General features: G+C 52.3%; 6 protein-coding genes across 6 annotated transcripts; 4 read left to right on the top strand and 2 right to left on the bottom strand.

Moving 5' to 3' along the window:
- Nucleotides 1–294: 294 nt before the first annotated feature.
- On the bottom strand, nucleotides 295–2,478 carry EDD37DRAFT_256367 (uncharacterized protein). Its single transcript, XM_062810741.1, has one exon. It carries the CDS (start codon nucleotides 2,021–2,023, stop codon nucleotides 500–502), a length of 1,524 nt encoding a protein of 507 aa, XP_062673121.1. The 5' UTR covers nucleotides 2,024–2,478; the 3' UTR covers nucleotides 295–499.
- Nucleotides 2,479–5,049: 2,571 nt separating this feature from the next.
- Nucleotides 5,050–6,845, top strand: EDD37DRAFT_621795 (ammonium transporter MepA). The gene is made up of 2 exons (XM_062816013.1): nucleotides 5,050–5,443; nucleotides 5,494–6,845. Exons 1-2 carry the CDS (start codon nucleotides 5,234–5,236, stop codon nucleotides 6,661–6,663), a joined length of 1,380 nt encoding a protein of 459 aa, XP_062673120.1. The 5' UTR covers nucleotides 5,050–5,233; the 3' UTR covers nucleotides 6,664–6,845.
- A 167-nt stretch (nucleotides 6,846–7,012) lies between these two features.
- Nucleotides 7,013–8,465, top strand: EDD37DRAFT_256377 (ubiquitin-conjugating enzyme E2 W). The gene is made up of 4 exons (XM_062810742.1): nucleotides 7,013–7,391; nucleotides 7,454–7,465; nucleotides 7,583–7,733; nucleotides 7,839–8,465. The coding sequence occupies exons 1-4, from the start codon at nucleotides 7,365–7,367 to the stop codon at nucleotides 8,225–8,227; spliced, it is 579 nt and encodes a 192-aa protein (XP_062673119.1). The 5' UTR covers nucleotides 7,013–7,364; the 3' UTR covers nucleotides 8,228–8,465.
- A 238-nt stretch (nucleotides 8,466–8,703) lies between these two features.
- On the bottom strand, nucleotides 8,704–11,427 carry EDD37DRAFT_646917 (uncharacterized protein; the record flags this gene model as incomplete). The annotated part of the gene is made up of 1 exon (XM_062817795.1): nucleotides 8,704–11,427. One exon carries the CDS (start codon nucleotides 11,425–11,427, stop codon nucleotides 8,704–8,706), a length of 2,724 nt encoding a protein of 907 aa, XP_062673118.1.
- A 407-nt stretch (nucleotides 11,428–11,834) lies between these two features.
- On the top strand, nucleotides 11,835–12,137 carry EDD37DRAFT_646916 (dolichol phosphate-mannose biosynthesis regulatory protein; the record flags this gene model as incomplete). The annotated part of the gene is made up of 2 exons (XM_062817794.1): nucleotides 11,835–11,897; nucleotides 11,949–12,137. 2 exons carry the CDS (start codon nucleotides 11,835–11,837, stop codon nucleotides 12,135–12,137), a joined length of 252 nt encoding a protein of 83 aa, XP_062673117.1.
- A 1,183-nt stretch (nucleotides 12,138–13,320) lies between these two features.
- Nucleotides 13,321–16,953, top strand: EDD37DRAFT_256301 (uncharacterized protein). Its single transcript, XM_062810739.1, has one exon. The coding sequence runs from the start codon at nucleotides 13,490–13,492 to the stop codon at nucleotides 16,769–16,771; it is 3,282 nt and encodes a 1,093-aa protein (XP_062673116.1). The 5' UTR covers nucleotides 13,321–13,489; the 3' UTR covers nucleotides 16,772–16,953.
- The last annotated feature ends 36 nt before the right edge of the window (nucleotides 16,954–16,989 follow it).

The following is a 16,989-nucleotide window of genomic DNA, read 5'->3' as shown; positions in this document are numbered from 1 at the left end:
CAAGGCGGAGATCGTCCTCGAGTGGCAGCCTTCCACCATCGCTGCAAGCTCGGGTAGACAAAGCGGAGGAAGAACAAGACATATATGAAGACTCGTGGACGCGGAGAGACAGGCTGTAAGTCATGACAGTTGACGTTTGATTTGTGGGTGGAGGCTAATTTTGCATAAATAGGGGCTCGTCAACGCTAGATGTCCAGCAAAAGAAGACAGTCGAGGCCGCCGTCACCCATCCCAAAACGGAAACTGTGCACAAGGTGCAAGAAGTTCAGACCTCTGAACAAAAGAAGTGAGGACCGATTAGGCCATAATGATACACCACCCCCGAAATCCTTCCAACTCCAGACATCACGTCCTACATACCTCTTGATATACATATGGAAACAAACAGGTCCGACCACAGAGACATGCGGTGGACTGGGGTGAATAGGCCCACAAATAGCGGCCGCTTGATGAGTTCATGAAATGGGAATGAAATAATGGAACAAATGGGACGACGCTTTTATCGTACATAGACTGTTGCATAGCCGTAGCCCTTTTCCAAAGACGAGATGGACCCGCTCTTCGTCACCCTGTGGCGGCGGTAGTGTCCCTCGCGGTAGTGTCCATACTTGATGGACTGGGGCGATGGGCCTTTACAATGAATGAGAATCGGCTTTGCCTTTTGAACAGGCTCAAAAGTTCGGATCTCGGTCATTTCACTGCTCTCGTCAAACGGATCGTACTCCGTCTCATCGTCCGCACCAAAGTCAAAGGTGAAGGTCGAAACGGTCGAAATGCTCGACAAGGTGGGAATGCTCGAAGTTGGTGATGATTGTTGTGTTTCGTGTTGTTCACCATCGACATGGAAGCGTGGTCTGATCTGCCGGCCGTGGGAGAAGGGGAGCGAGAAGGATGGAACAGGAGGTCTCGGGACAGGATTTTGCCTTGGAACGGCAGTAGTAAGAGGTTGACGTGGTGCGGGAGTAGGAGTCTGCTGGTTCAAATACCTGCGGTCCTGGAAAGTTGGTGAATTCGGAAGAGACCAGTCAGATTCGTCGGTGTCTTCGGAATCGTACGACAACCCAGGTGGAGTGGATGGAGTGTCCATCTCTTCCACATCGTTCAAGTTGGATCGGAAGCGAGCTCTTGGGATCGAGAGAAGGCATTTGGTCGAACTGACACTGGGGTTAGGTCTGTGATCTGCATGCACACGTCGGAATCGCTCGAATTCTGGTGATGAGGAGCAGTGGCAAATGATGGCACCAGCAGGACATCTGCAATCCTCGACAGGCTCCTCCTCGACCCTGGAGCCTCGATGAGATTGGCCCCGATCATCGCCCGAGAAGAACGAAAACTTCCATGAATCGCGTGCAAGACGACTCTCCCGCTCTCTGATGCTGCTACGGTTGTCTTGAGGAATAGGATTGAGGTACTCCGGTTGTTCAAAGACGTTGAATGAGGGCTCGAGTATGTCGCTCAGGTAGACCGATAATTTCTTGCGATCGAGCTCTCCTTGGACATCGAGCCATTGGCTCTTACGATAAGATTTTCTTTTGGCCTGAGAAGCATCCTGTTCGTCTGCGTAGATGGGCGCCAAGAAGCTAGGTTCAAGCGGTTGTTGTACATTGATGCTGAATTCCGGCACCAGAACAGACGATGCTCTGGCTGAAGATGCCGATGGGTGTGGCGCCAAGGTGTCTTGGTCCACTACGACATCCTCAACGAGCAGCTGGGGGATGGGATCGACATGATCTCTGGGTGTTACTGGTTCGTCTAACTCGATCCAACTGAGGGGTGAAGACGTTGTGTAGGGTTTGGCCTCGACAAGTTTCTTCTTTCGCAGCTTCAATGGCGGTGGACGCAGGTGTGGAACCTCGGAGTCCCTTTGCTTTGACGCAGACCTGGGGATGTCGGGAACAGGGCTTCGTTGTTGTTCACCCAAGACCATCTTTGCGTGCGATCTGTTCACTGGGGGTGTGGGCGGCATAGGGAACAGCGAGAAACCTGCCCGGTCTGATTGGTCAATCGCAAAGGAGTCGAGCATCTTGCTCAATCCTGGTTGGTCGGGGGCTGTGCAGACTGTCGATGCTGATCAGTGCTATCGATTGTTGTTGTTGTTCTTGGGATTGTTTATGGGAACAATCGATAAAGAAGATTGGGGGGATCCAGGCTTTTCAACAATAATCGATAGTTCCTGGATGCAAAGGTAAGGGATAGGTGCAGGGAAGTGTCCGTGGAGAGAGGTACCATGTCAAAGGGAATTGTGTGTGTCGATTGCGACCATTATGGTGGGCGCGCCCACGTCAGGCAGCAAGGCGTTGAGATTTGCTTGAGCATCTTTGCAGCCTGATAACAGTGATAACCAACGGGACCTGGGGTGCAGGTGCAGCATGAGGTCTGTGTGAGCCTTGTTCGTCTGGAAGGACATGGGTTCGATATGAGGACGAAGTACGCCTGATCATCTTACCTGACAGATTGACGGCGCGTCACCGCTGTTTTTGACCGCGTCAATACCGTTTCTGGACTGCCCACATTCCTGGAGCAATCTGCGAATGCTGTCACGCAGCAGCTCAGACAGCTCATGATTGCTGTCAGCGATATCAAGACGACGCAAGAGCTATGATTGTGATGATCCAGCTTGCTGATAAAGCACAAGACCTCGTAACGAACAATGCATGAGATGAACGGAAAGGTATATTAGTAGTCAATCTCCTCACCCAGAGTCGAGACTCGTCTTGATGAAGACACGTCCGTTTCATTCGGAAAAAGTCTGAAGAGAATGCCACCTTCGGCAGGCATGATCAATGATATACCGGCCTTTGAACCTTGAAGTGATGGACGATAAATGTAGAAGTGATTCGAGGTGGCAGCTGTCTCTACCGAGTTTTTGACACTGACGCCAGCACACGTGATGTCAACAAAGCACTAAACCTTTTCGGTCATCCTCTTTCTTCCTATTCATCTTCATCGTCTTCGTCCTTGCTGGCAACAAGCGCACGCAGACTTTTGTTCTCCTGCACTGCGCATCCCATCACCAAGACCGTGCTCTTTGCCTTTGAACTCGAGCACTCGAATGCCTCCGTTTTCATGCCGATGCATCTAGTATGATCTGCACGTACTTCCTCTCGCAGTCTATTGCCTTGAAAGAAGGGAAGGGGACAAGAACCTCGGTTTGATGCAGCGAGACACGATAGAAGAAAGACGATGCGGTACCAATGTTGATATCTGAGCTTGTGGTGAGAGCCAAAGGGCCAAGAAGATTCAGGCACTTTGGGAAACAAAGCAGCCTGAACACCTTGCCAGCCTGCGCTCACACCAATAATCATACAAAACACTCACTGGCTGACGAACAACGCCATGCATACGTGGTGATAAGGTGCCGCTTCATCCAAAGGACCCTTGATCCTTCAAGACTCCAGGTTTTCCAGCCCTACCTCGCATTCTCCATGTTCTAGATTCTTGATGCGCACCCGTCACTGAACCGTTCACCTCATCAAGCGAAGCTTGTGAAGTTTGTGCTTTCGTTCGTGCATATGGCTTTCCCTCTGCCAACTATCCTTGCTATCAAGGGTCCTCCAAAGAGCGAGCGTCTCTTTCTAAGTTGTCGGAAGCGCTAACTCTACCAGGTTGCACTGGTTATCTGTGCCTCAATTGCAGGGTCAACAAGTCTCACAAGCCTGGAGTTCCAAGAAGACGACTTGGGGCTGTATTATGTCCCGCTCTGACTACAGCCATGGCATGAGAACTATGTCGGAACTTACCACCTATGATGTCCAGCAGCTCAGCTGCTTGGACCGACTGTTGTCGTTCGACCAACAGTAGAAGACTCTCAGACCACCAATGGCCCAACGGTACACCAGAAATGTCGCTCACAAGTCGATCATCCGCGTGCTTCAGACTGAGTGGATCCGATGAAAGATCCAGGACGGAAACATCCGGATCTCGCGGTCGCTTTCCTTGGGACATCTCCGCACGATCTCCGGGATAATGTTGCTGTATATGTACACTTGACGATCAACAGCTCATTGGCCATGGAGGTAGACTGCTCACCACACAGGCGACACATTTCTTGCAGTAGAGCCTGCGACTGCGCAAACCACGTCGATTTGCAGGGTTCAAACTCGCCAAACCAGAATTTCGTCCGATCGACCACACCTTTTCACTCTGGCGTGGTTGCTGCATCCTTGGAGCAGGTTACCGAGACCTAATCGCGCCTTGGCCAGAAGAATCTCGCAAGAAGTGTCGTCTGGACGAGAATCTAAAGCCTGGGCAGAGAAAAAGCAATACTGGTTGCGCCGCCCAAGTACAGACAGACAGAGGCGTGCCGACGAGCCGATCTAGTCGATACGTGTTAGAGCGTTCTATGATGCTTTCAATGGCTGTTCCAGCAATACTGAGGCTATCGGGGCGTTCTTGGTATGCAGCTTGGCGCTGATGCAGACGTTCCAATCACAGAAAAAGCAAATACTGAAACGCCAGAATCGTCTTAACTAACAAGGATTATTGATGCTGGTAAGCAATTTATTGTTCTGCAAGGCCTCGTCCCCGACATTGTCCGGACATTTAGCGATAGGCGCAAGGCTCGTGTCCCCTGGAGGGATACCAAGCCCACACCGTCGCCTTGGCCATGGACTTGGCAGGTATCCATAGATAACGAGGCTCGCCAATCTTCCACATGGATGGCTTTTCTGGTGATGTCGAGTTTATTCAGAAAATATACCCCGACCAATGAGGACAACGCATCTGTTATCAAACAGGTCTAGCAACCCTGGGTCCTGATGGCATTATTACTCCGGTTGCTCAACCGATACAGTCACCCAAGTACTGATACACAGCAACCAGGGCGAAAATCCTCCAGATACTACCTCGCCTTCTGGAAGTAAAGCTCAACCCAAGAGCCCGCTATGGGTACCTCAATCCCATCTGATTTGGGTGGGGAGGCGAAATCGGCAAGACGTGGTGTTGCTCGCAAATTTATATATCTCTGAAGTCGTCCTTGCTTGATCTTGTTGATCCTCTCCGTCAATCCACCCCGACATTACGCTACCCCGATATTCGCCTTGGGGGCCAAATCTGCAACAATGTCGACCTTAGTAAGTTGCTCATTTTGAGCCTCGCAGCATGCACGAAATCCTTGCTGACATTCTTGTAGCCCGTTTACAATGCCAGCGAGCCCAATGGCGGCAACCCGGAGGTGGTTGACGTCAACGCTCAGTACGCCGGCTATGAATGGGAATATGTCTACCAGGTGATCATGGGAATGCTTGTTTTCGTGATTGTTCCTGGTATCGGTCTGCTCTACGGCGGTATGTCGCGCAGAAAGTCTGCGCTGGCCATGATCTTCCAGGCCTGGACTGTTATGGCTGTCTGCTCATTTCAATGGGCCTTCTGGGGCTTCACCCTGGCATTCTCGAGAACGGGTGGACCTTTCATTGGCGACATGTCCAACTTTGGAATGAGAAACGTGAGCAAACGAATTTGTCAAAGCGACGAACTGTGGCTAACGGAATTTAGGTCATGGCCGCTCCATCGTGGGGTTCTGCCGTCATCCCTGACATCGTTTTCAGCTTCTACGAGCTGATGTTCTGCGCCTGCGCTACCATGATTGTGGTCGGCGGCTCATTCGAGCGTGGTCGTATCATTCCTTCGATGATCTTCGGTTTCTGCTGGGCAACTCTATGCTACTGCCCAATCTCCTACTGGACCTGGAATGCCAATGGCTGGCTGTACAAGCTTCCAGCTCTCGACTTCGCTGGTGGCGGTCCTGTCCATATCTCCAGCGGTACTGCTGGTCTGGCATATGCTCTTGTCCTTGGCAAGCGTACTCGCGCCGGTGAGAAGCATGTCTACAAACCCCACAACGTCACCATTGTCTTCCTCGGCACCACACTCATTTGGTTTGGCTGGTTCGGTTTCAATGGCGGTTCGGCCTTGAACGCCAGCATTCGTGCCATGATGGCCGTCTGGAACACCAACTTTGCCGCCTCCTGTGGTGTTGCCGGCTGGGTCATGATGGACTACATCAAGAAACGCAAGTTCTCGGTCATTGGCGCGTGCGAAGGTGCGATTGCTGGTCTGGTCGGTATCACCCCCGCCGCTGGTTATGTGTCAGTTTGGTGCGGTGCGGCTATTGGCTTCATCACTGCCATTGTCGTTAACCTGTTTGAAAACGTCAATGACTGGATGGGAATTGACGACGGCTTGGAGGTCTTCAAGCTCCACGGTATTGGCGGCATGTGTGGCGCCTTCCTGACGGGAATTTTCGCAACGTCATCAGTTTCGTCGCTCGATGGTGCCACTTTGGCCCCTGGTGGCATTGATGGCGTGGGAAGCCAGATTGCGCGACAACTTGCGGAGATCGCTGCCATTGCCAGCTGGTCATTCACCATTTCGTTCATCCTGCTCATGATCCTCAAGTATATCCCCGGACTGCATCTCCGTGTTACGGATGAGGTTGAGATGATTGGTCTTGACGTCGACCAATTCTCGGACGAACTCGTCGGTGAATGGTCTCTCTTCAACGATGACAATGAGGGCGGTGGTGGCCGTCGCCAGTCGGTTCAGCAGATCACTCAGGGTGTTTCTGCCGGCGGGCAACAGTCTAGCGGTTCTTCCAGCAACGAAGCTGCTATCAACGAGAAGAGTGAGACTAAGGGCCAGGCTGCCCCTGGTCTTAGTCTTTAGATACTGAATTATGTGGATAGTCTATGCTCTTGGCACAGAGACAGATTTTCTGGAGCGAGGGCTTAGAAGCGTGGAGTCGAAGAGACCGGTTCTTGTACAATCAGCTGTCGGAGATTCTTTATCGCTATATTATTATTTAGACATCAGTCTTCAAAATTTATTCATCACGAGCTTGTAATCAGTATACAAACGATGTCCTTGCTGTAGAAGGTAACTATACTCTGCAAATGCTCACTATCTCAAGAAGGGCATGTGCTTTATATTTCCTCTTGTAGGCTAGCTCGTGTGCCCATCGCCTAGCCTTCCATATCTGCAGGACCAATATACTAACCTTAGGCGCTAAGGCTAGGGTCACTAAGCACCGTGACATGGAAAAGGCTGCAGTCGCATCTGCATTTCCGCAGCCTGGGAAACTTACCTAGGTAACAGTTCAACTGTTCACTTCTATTCAGTCATGGTTCTTTGGCCTTTCTTTATACCTCCAACTTCTGCCTACTCACATACCGTTCACTGACAGAAGTACCTCTCCAGACACAATTGCAGCACCTTTGACATTAGTCTAGGCCAATCTCATCTTTTACCCTCTGCCTGCGGGGTGGCTCCCCCACTCGATCTTTGAACGTCTGCGCAGCCTCGTCTGATCGCTTGCTCACGCAACCGCCAACTGCGCACGCCATACTGCCTTGAAGACGTCGCGTGTCATGTTCACAGCAAAGAGACTAGGCAAGGTGAGCAGGGGATCCTGAGGTGAAAACCTCGTTCCCGAACCAGAACTGACAGTGTTGTCTAGGAACTGCAAAAGGTATCGCTCAACCACGTCCCCCTCCCTCCCACTCTCACGACGGAGCCGTCCGACTCCAGATCGCCATGAGTATCCTACGAAAGTTGGGTACCTGACATCCTGACATTTTTCGCGCAGGCCAAGCAGAGTCTCCCTCCAGGCATCGACCTTGTCAAAGCAGACGACTTCCGAGAATGGCAGGTCGACATACGAGTCCTCGACGCGAATCCTCTCTACATGAACCAGACGTTCCGCCTCAGTTTTATATTCAGCGATAACTATCCTATAGGTGGGCATACACACGCACCCATGACCCAAGTCCTTGATCTTGCGCCCCGAACCTCACTTCAGATCCTGCAAGATCTACATAACGATGCTAATATGTGAACTGCAGAAGCACCTGAAGTAGCATTCATCCACATCCCTCCCTCGTCCTCTACAGCCTCTACCACATCGCAAACGCAATCACAATCACAATCACAACCCAACCCTCTGTCTTCTGGCCGACCCATACCGATCCACCCACACATCTACAGCAACGGAATCATATGTCTTGACTTGCTCGGCACAGCGGGCTGGTCGCCCGTCCAGAGCGTCGAGTCAGTCTGCATGAGCATCCAGAGCATGTTGACGGGCAACACCAAGAACGAGCGACCGCAAGGCGATGAGGCCTTCTGCCAGAGTATGGGCACGAGAGGGCCCGAGGGCTGGAGTGGGTGGAGGGGCGGACGTGGACGAGGGCTAAAGGACGTACGATTCGCTTATGACGACGATACGGTATGACGACTGGTACTCTGGAAGCAGCTTCTTTGGCAATTTGGACTCGAGACTCGGATTGAGCGAGACGAGATATCCGGCCGTTCCTACCGTACGCACAGGTGGATGACATGTGACGCTCGGTGGGATCCATGGCCATTGGAAGTTATGCATTGCGACGAGGCAGTTCTGAGGCAGAGAACTAGGATATTGGCATGCTAAGGCTATGATACTACGTATGCGGACTGGCTGGCGCGGCGAAGCATGGCTACCCTGCGAGGCATGAAACGGCTGGAAACACAAGACTCGGCGTCCATGATGAGACACGATTGAACGGTGTATATGATTAAGAGACACCATCATAGCATTGAGCGATTCAAGCACTGGGCTTGCCCATTGATTGATACTATCTCTTCGCTAATTGCACACTTGGTTGGTGTCCCCTGGGATTTCCTTATACCCTACACCTAATCCCAGCCTAACTGGCAAGAACAGGCTGCAGCTTACTTGAAATCAGCAGCTCTTGCTCTTCCACTTCCTCCAGCACGTGCAGGACTTGGAGTCCGTCTGCGCCTTACCGGACTTGGCGATCGTCTCCTATTATCATCGCGTGACTGAGCAGGTCGTCTGGATGGTGGCGACCGAGGCACAGAGCCTTCACTATAACTTGAAGAGTTGCGTCTGGCTCGTGGCGCTGGCTTGCGCGGCGGCGGGCTTCTGCTTCTCGAGTGTCTCGCATTAGCCCGACGAGGTGGAGGAGGCGCCGATCGCGAGGGCGAGCGGGCGGGTCCTTTACCACGGCTGAAGCGTGGCGGTGAGCGTGATCGGGATGGTGAGCGCGAGACATTGCGGCGTCGTGGCGCGGGTGACCGAGACACTGACGGCGACCGCGAACTCGAGTAGCCATTGCGACGCACCGGGGCGCCTTTGCGAGGAGGAGGGGATCGAGAGTGGGAGCTGTACGACACAGAGCGTGTGCGAGCTCGGCCGCGAGGAGGCGCGGCGTTTCGCCGTGGGGGAGGGCTTCGAGATACAGAATGTACAGGCGCTTTTCGCTGGACACGTCGGGGTGGTGATCGCGACCTTGATACTGAAGCGCTGTAGCTCCTGTCTTTTGCCTTCCGAGGTGGTGGCGACCTCGACCGCGAGATCGTGCGGCTATAACTCCTTCCTCGTCCTCTAGCATCTCGACTTGCTGGTGGGGCATCTCTAACCTTCCTTCGGTCTGGTGTCGGACTTCTAGAGTATGACCTGCTTGACGAGTAGCTGGAGTAGCTCGAGTAGGAGCTAACGCTCTCCGAGTCAGACACATCGTCTTTCACCGCGGGAAGAGAAGGAGGCGCTGGTTTGGGAATGTTCTTAAGGTGCTCGCGCATCTCCTCCGTGAGAGCACCCATGCCGATACTGGTGAAGTAATTGATGGAGAAGCGAGTGTTGCGAGGATTGTCGATCGGGAAAAGACCGGTGAAGCTGCCTCGGAGGATGTCGTCTTTCATGCGTTCCTGCAATTTGGGCATGCCCAGTGACTCAGCTAGGTCTTGGAAAAGAATCTTGATGAAGATACGGCTGCTCGAGGTGGTTTCGTCTTCGTTGAGGTGTACGACCGAGAAAACGTGCCAGCCAAGGGCATCCGTGCTCAACAGGTGGCCAAAGAAGCGAGCAATGTTTCGCAGACGGTTCGTCTCGTAGCGGTGAATAGTGTCGTAATAACGAGCGAAGGCTTCTTCGAACAGATTGGTCCACAGGCGGTTGAGCTTGGCGAACCTCTCGCCGACGAGACCGAAGAATTTGGAATAGGTCTTCTCTTGCGAGCAGCACTCGATGATCATAGACGGCAATTCTGATTCCTGACCTGTCGGGAGTTGGACTTTCATCAACTTGTGGCAGGCTTCTTCGAAGTCGAGACTTGACATGATGGTCAGATAGATCGTTTTTCGCAAGTTGACGAGATCCGTGTTTGTCTGATCCTTGATTTCCATGGCACGTTCTTGCTCTGCGTCTTCGTCATCGGAGCTTTCTTCGGAGCCACTTTCGTCTCCATCTTCAACACCGCTGTCCTCACCCAAGATTTCGGCCTTCAATTTTCTGTATGCCTCTTCGTGTTCTTCCCATTCAGCATCGTACTTGAAAATATTGAGGGTATCTTGCACCTCGATATCGTCGTCCAAATCGACTTGATGTGTAATCTGATCTTCTTCCTCTACCAGATCAAGCTCTTCTCTGATAGCCGGGTTGTCCTTGTAGCGGTCCTTTCTCACTTGGAACAGAACTTCGATCATGTATTGGGTTCTTTTGTCGATGTCGGCCTCGTGCAGAATACTGCGGAATTGGTCAAAGACAGCCAAGGCGATCGGCTGGCTCATCTCCTCCAAATGCTGGCCTACTTCTCTCGTAAGGCCAACCGCGATTTCGACCGAGTCGTCCGTAGGTTTGTGTAGCAGTAACAGGAGAAGCTGTGCCGCAACTGTCTCATGAGCAACCTGCTGGTTGCAGAGGTGAGCAATAAATGTAGTTGACGATATGCACACGGCCTTGTCATTTCTCTTGAAAGCTTTGCGGAACTGGACGACTAGACGGTTCAATAATAGCTCTCCGACCTGAGGCAATTTGGTGTTGACGATCGCAGCCATAGCGGCATAGATAGGCGTGAAAGGAAGAGAGGCGGCCTGCGCCTTCATGATACTCCGGCAGAATAACCCTCGACCGCGAACCAGGTTCTCCCCAAACAACTCCGGTACGATATATTTGATGTTGGAGACATTGATCTTGTTGATGAGACCGTTGATTGATTTCTTCAAAGCCTCCCAAGCCATGCGCTGGTATTCTTTGCTGGTCTTGTCCGTGATCTCCGCCTGCAGAGCGCTTAGCCTGGCAGGAGGAATGTATGTGCCTCCAGATCGCATGTTGAGTAGTTTTTCGTATTCGGCCTTAGCAGATGCCTGCTTCTCCTCCGCTGTCATCGGCTTGCGTCTGGTGTCTTCATTTTCTTTTGATTTGAACCTTGCCATCAATTGTCGTTCACGGTCATCAACTGCCCGCTCCTGCTCTCCACCGTCCGTCCTCCGTCGGGAGTCATCTTCCGTGGGAGCTGGCCTGCGACGTCGAGGAGAAGGTGATCGGGAGGGCGGCGACCTCTTTTTTGCACCTGAAGGTCCTGGTGAGTAAGAGCCGCCTGGAGGCGGGGTGGGCAGGCGTACAGCCGACGACAATAGCATCGTGTCCGCCATGGTTGATGAATGCTGCTGAAGTGCTCAGAGTCAACAGCAGAGTCCAGATCAAGAATCGAGGTTCATTGTGGTGTGTTAGGCCAGAGACAAAAAGTTGAAGCAGCCAGGCAAACACCCATCGAAGTTTGGAGTCGGAAAAATGTCACTCGTGCCAAGAGCCTTGTTGGATTGAAATTGGGGTCGGAGCCTCGACAAGACGCGCGACTTGGGGATTCGTGTCCAGTTCTCTAAACATTTATTTACCATTGATCTTCACGCCCGTATATTTCTTCCCACGCAATCAGCATACGCGATTTGCGTCACGGGGAATTGAAAGAAGTAGAGATGGTATGAACCCTCTTGCGTTGACTTCTGAACACCGCGGGCATACTGACGGGCATTGTTCGCAGCTGGACAAACTCGTGGGCATGGCTATGCTCATAGCAGCCACCACCGTCTTCTTGTACTACACGCTATGGACTCTATTCATGGTAAGAAACTCCAGAAAAGACGTGGAGCTCAGCGACTGAACAACCCACCAGCCATTCGTCGACGATGACCATCCGCTTCAAAGCCTGTTTCCGCCTCGTGTTTGGGCAATCCGAATTCCAGTCATTCTCACCCTTCTCGGTTCTGCAGTCGTGGGCACTTTCCTCGCCATGGTCATGATCCGAAGCAACAGAAAGAAGGCAGCCAAGGCTCGAGCTGCTGCCGCGAAGAAGACGAAATGAGCGCCTGAAGAGGAGACGGAGAATATCTAAAAGGGGCGACAGTGTATCACCAATGAATACATGGAGCATGTTTTGCCATATCAGCGATGTAGGATTGTGTCACCAGTACCGTCTTGCGAGAGTTGGTTGTCACTTTGAGGCGCATTCAAAAACCAGCCAGTTGTCGAGCCATCCACGGGACCATATGTGTGTTGCGAGGTGTTCCTATATGCCAAACAAGGGCACAGATCTTGCCTGGCGACATGGGCAGGTCGATTCAGTGTATCGAGGATGCCAACTTCCCGCAGCACAACCTTGGTCTTTTCCAACGCGTCCTGGATATGGAATCTCTTTTCACAATGTTCTTTGTTATTGCAACTGCTGCGATATGGTGAAACAAAGGTTGATGGCCGTTTGTGGTCAAAGCATCTGTTGAACGGCGTAAGTTTGAGTCTCACTGCTGCGCATGACTTGAGGACGTTTGAATAAGAACGGCGTCTGAATGCGCAAATTTGCTGCTGTTGTTAATGCCCACCTGACTGCCAGTCCTCACCCAAATTGACCGTATCCCTACCTGAGTAGTTTGACATCTGGAGGGTTTGATGCAGCACGTCCTGTTTGCGCGATGCAACTGGAGCATACTGACAGTTGGCTCCAATCGTCCAAGGTAAGGTCCTCGATCTCGGTGTGTGGTGACACTGGTGAGCCGCAAACTGAGGCATCGTGCGGGGAGTTCTGGTCAAATGATATAGCACTCCAGCCACCGCCGTGATCGTCATCAGGCGCCAAACCCTGGTCACTTTGGTCATTTCTGCATGCGTCTTGGAGCCCAGATCATTAAGCGTACCCCGCCCCGAGGTGCCGCACCTGCCTAATTACAGTGAGCCTACAACCCAGATTATTGACCACCCAGGCAAGAGAAAGCGCCTGCGTGTCCTGGGCGTAGGCGATAAGCAGGAACGGACAATCGCTGTCCAAGTCACAAGGTCCAGTGACTCCTCCTGATCCAATGCTCCAACTCAACACAGGCTTCATATGTCAACAACCTGGCTGCAACTCTTCTTGACACACTCTTGCTCGTCTTTCATTGCCGTTTGTTACTCGTTTCTCAATCCAAACGCGTTGGAAAACAACCGCCAGTCCGTGTCGAGACCTCCACCGATCAGCAGTACTTAAGCGTACGAGTCACTCCGCTCACGCGTACTGTACACAGTGGACCCCGCGCCGGTCAGCCAGGGTACCATCACTTGCTTACACTGTCGACGTTGTCCCTCCCTAACGTCGCGACCTTGACCACGAGTCTATTTGCGTAAACGCAACACTCCGCTGAGGGCTGCTTCTGTTGTGCCCTCGGCTGCTCACCAATTCCTTGAATGCCAGCATCCAATACGACGAGATACTCCGCATCAAGAAGGACAGACGCATACTGCGACTCTGCACAGTTAGAAGACGCATCAGCAGTGGCTGATCAAGAAGGAACAAGACCAAGCAAGAGGAAGGCAAAGCATGCTACTTCAAAACAGTCACCTCACAGGGACGATGCCGACGAGAGCATTTCTGTCGAGCACATGGGTCACCAAGAACCACCCTCATCAGCCAAACCACAGTCTATCCTTGGACAATTGCAGCAGACATACCCTCAAAACAGCAGGAACAAGAATGCCTCTGACGCTATGAACAATGTGAGCGCCATTCAAAAGGTCTCCGATGAACATACCCCGCCTGCAGATACATGGGCGCGAAATTCTGCTTATGGCAGATCACCTCCAGCCGAACGTATGCCTGGATTGAGTGCGGCCGGCCCGACTTCGTACGAACCTGGCTTTAGCAGTCGAGGCGCCTTCAACACTAGAAGTCCACCGATCTCGCCACCAGTGCGAAAGGCCAGGCCTGTGAGTTATGGGGGTAGCATCCCTCCACTGCCGGGCCACCCAAGAGTATCAACATCACCTTACGGATATGCTTATGGATCTCCTCAAGCATTACCACACCTCCCGCAGCAACATTTCTACGGTCCTCACGATGTTGACCTTGGGCTTGCACATCATATGGGCCAGATGAATGTGCAGGATCCGGTTGCACTCAAGTTTGCACGTATCCCCGGTCCTGGAACGGAGTACCGCGAGGCAGTACTTTTAGTCGGCGTTGGAGAGCTGAACATACTCTGTCAAAATGGCGAGAAACTGGAACTCATAGGATCTCTCAGAGGCATAGAGGGAGATATACTCGATGCTTGTCTGCTGACATGCAACGCCAGCGACGATCCATTCTTGGAGTACAGACCATTGGTGGCACTTACAATCCATGGCGTTGGAAAAGAGGAAGGTGCTCCCGTCCCGTCTGTGGAACGCAACGCGCGAGTCGGGCCTGATACGTATATGGAGACCAAGGTTATGGTATTTTCACTGAACAAGTGCTGCCAGATCGCAGAGCTGTTGCGTGTGCCATCCACAGGTCCAGCATTTCCCGGGGCCCGGGGTGGTTATGAACCTGCCACGACATTGAATATACATGCAAGCGGGAACTCTTGTGTGGTAGCGTCAAGCGACAGTGGTGAACTTTTTGTCTTTGGTATCACAAGAGCTAACGGATCGGCGGTGTTCGAGTGCCTGGGCAAGTACTGGACCACAATTCAGCCTCGTCAGAGGAGAGACTCGTCACATGGACAAAGCTCAGATGCAGACGTCTCGCCTGCCGACCTTGGCCGTGGTACTGATGGCGAAGAGTCGCCAATCCTCAGTCTGAATGGTCGATGGCTTGCCTTCTGCCCAGCTGCCACTCCTTCTCGAAGATCGATAGGAGCCGTCCTTGGGAACAGTGTTGTCCACAATAAGAACTCGAACATCAATGCGGGTACAGCTCCATCACGACCTCAAGCTACATGTGAGGTCCAGTCTCCTGATATTGATACTTTCTTCAGCAAGGTGGCCAAAGGATTTGCACAAGAAGCCGTGAGGAGTGCGAAGTGGATCAGTGAGAAGGGTATGCAAACATGGCAGACCTACTGGAAGAAGGAGCCATACAGTGAGGGAACGACCCCGTCCAGTCCACCTGTCTATTCGCCTCGCCTTGCAGTGGCCCAATTCCCGCCGACTCATGCTTTTGATGACCAGAATCTCTCCAGAGATCCTGAGGTCGTTTCGATTCTCGATCTAAAGTTGCTTCATGAAACCCAAGGCAGAAGAAACACCGACATCCACCCAGTAGCGACATTCCAACCACCAGGAGGCTGCAGCTTCCTCTCGTTCATGCCAACAGGTCTAGGTCTTTTATCCGCCAACAGGAAAGGTGACGTGCAATACGTATGGGATCTTCAGCAAGTCAAATACGTTAGATTGCCGAGAGCATCGACTCCGCCGGATAGTGGTTGTGTTCGACAAGTCGCACGTTACGAGCGACTGAGCCCTTCCACGATTGTCGACCTTGTTTGGGACGGGCCAACAGGCTATCGATTTGCCCTTCTTACGAAGAACCGAACTATTCATATCTTTGATCTGCCAAAGACCGCCTTCCAATGGCCACCGCCCCCTGTGAAGACGCATCGTCCAACTTCCGCTCCTGTTGATCAGTCTCAGGCAAAGCCGGAGCATGAGCCTGCACCATCGGGAGGTTTCTTCGCTTCCGCTATGAGTATCGCGGGGCGAACTCAGCCAATGTTGGCAAACCTTAGAGGAAGAGCGCCCAGCGTCGGAGGTGGATTCTCTGGATTTGGGGCTTCAGGTCTTGGACTGGCCTCTACCACGGGCATCAAAAGTGGAAGAGCAGTAGCCGCGGGACTTAGTAAGTCGCTTGGTGCTGCTACGGAGACAGTCACCAGCCTTCGACACGCGAATCAGAGCAGGGTCCATCTCAAGATCCCCGCTCGAGTGGGTATGCCATGTTGGCAACGACGAGAGGGAAAGTCGATTCTGGCGATTTTGGACTTGCACAGCATCAAACATTACTATGTGCGAATGACGAAGCCAAGAGAGGATCGCCAGAGGCAGATGATATCCGTCTTTGACGCCCGCAAAGCGGTCTCGTCGAAGCTGCCGAAGGCGACGGACCTGTCTGCTGATCACTCGTACAAATCTGCTTACGCAAAGCCAGACGACGAAACCGAATCGGACACACTCTCCGGATTCTGGAAGTACCGTGCATCCAGAGGGGAGGCGCTCAAGATCCCTCATCCGCTGGCGTCTGCCGAAATCGAAACAAATGCTCCATATCAGCCCTTCCACACCGACCATAGGGTCAGCATATCACTAATCGAGGACTATGAACCTCCGTTTAGCACTGTCATGAGGCAAGAGGCCGAGTCTACACAGAAGTGGGTGTTTGGTGGCCAAGTACGATTCCATGGAACATCAACCACTGCCAAGGTAGTAGCGGGTTATGATGAGTCTGACATGTATCGCGAAACAGACATCATGCCTGATATCTCTTCATTGGGCACCACGCCGGTCGAAGCACTTGAGGACACGATTGGCCATGTTGTGAGTAACACGAAGAAGCGGAAGGGCAAGAAAGGCAAGGCACATACGCACATTGATGTTGGTGGGGACGAAGATGTTGGACGAAATAGTGTGAGCCTGGCACGAGCCCACGATGTGTCGCAGCATGAAGCTACTTTCAGCCCGGACTTCGATCTACTAGAAAGCGAGGATCAGGTTTGAGTAAGGCATCATTGGGTAACAAATGTCATCTCCACGCGCAAAGCAAAACGCATCATACGGATCGTTCATTTCTGGCTGCATTCGAGCTCTTTAATACTCTCTTAGTACTGCATGACCCGAGAGTGGTGACCTCCCGAACGAACTTCATCCCAGCTTTGTTGCGTTCGCAAATTGCTTGCACGTCAAGGCCATTTTCACCAAGTCGTCAACTCATTGGG

Source organism: Exophiala viscosa, assembly GCF_022695815.1.
Source record: "Exophiala viscosa unplaced genomic scaffold EDD37scaffold_2, whole genome shotgun sequence".
Lineage (NCBI taxonomy): Eukaryota > Fungi > Ascomycota > Eurotiomycetes > Chaetothyriales > Herpotrichiellaceae > Exophiala > Exophiala viscosa.
The sequence above is the reverse complement of the archived record's forward strand: the minus strand, read 5'-3'. Positions and strand labels throughout refer to the sequence as shown.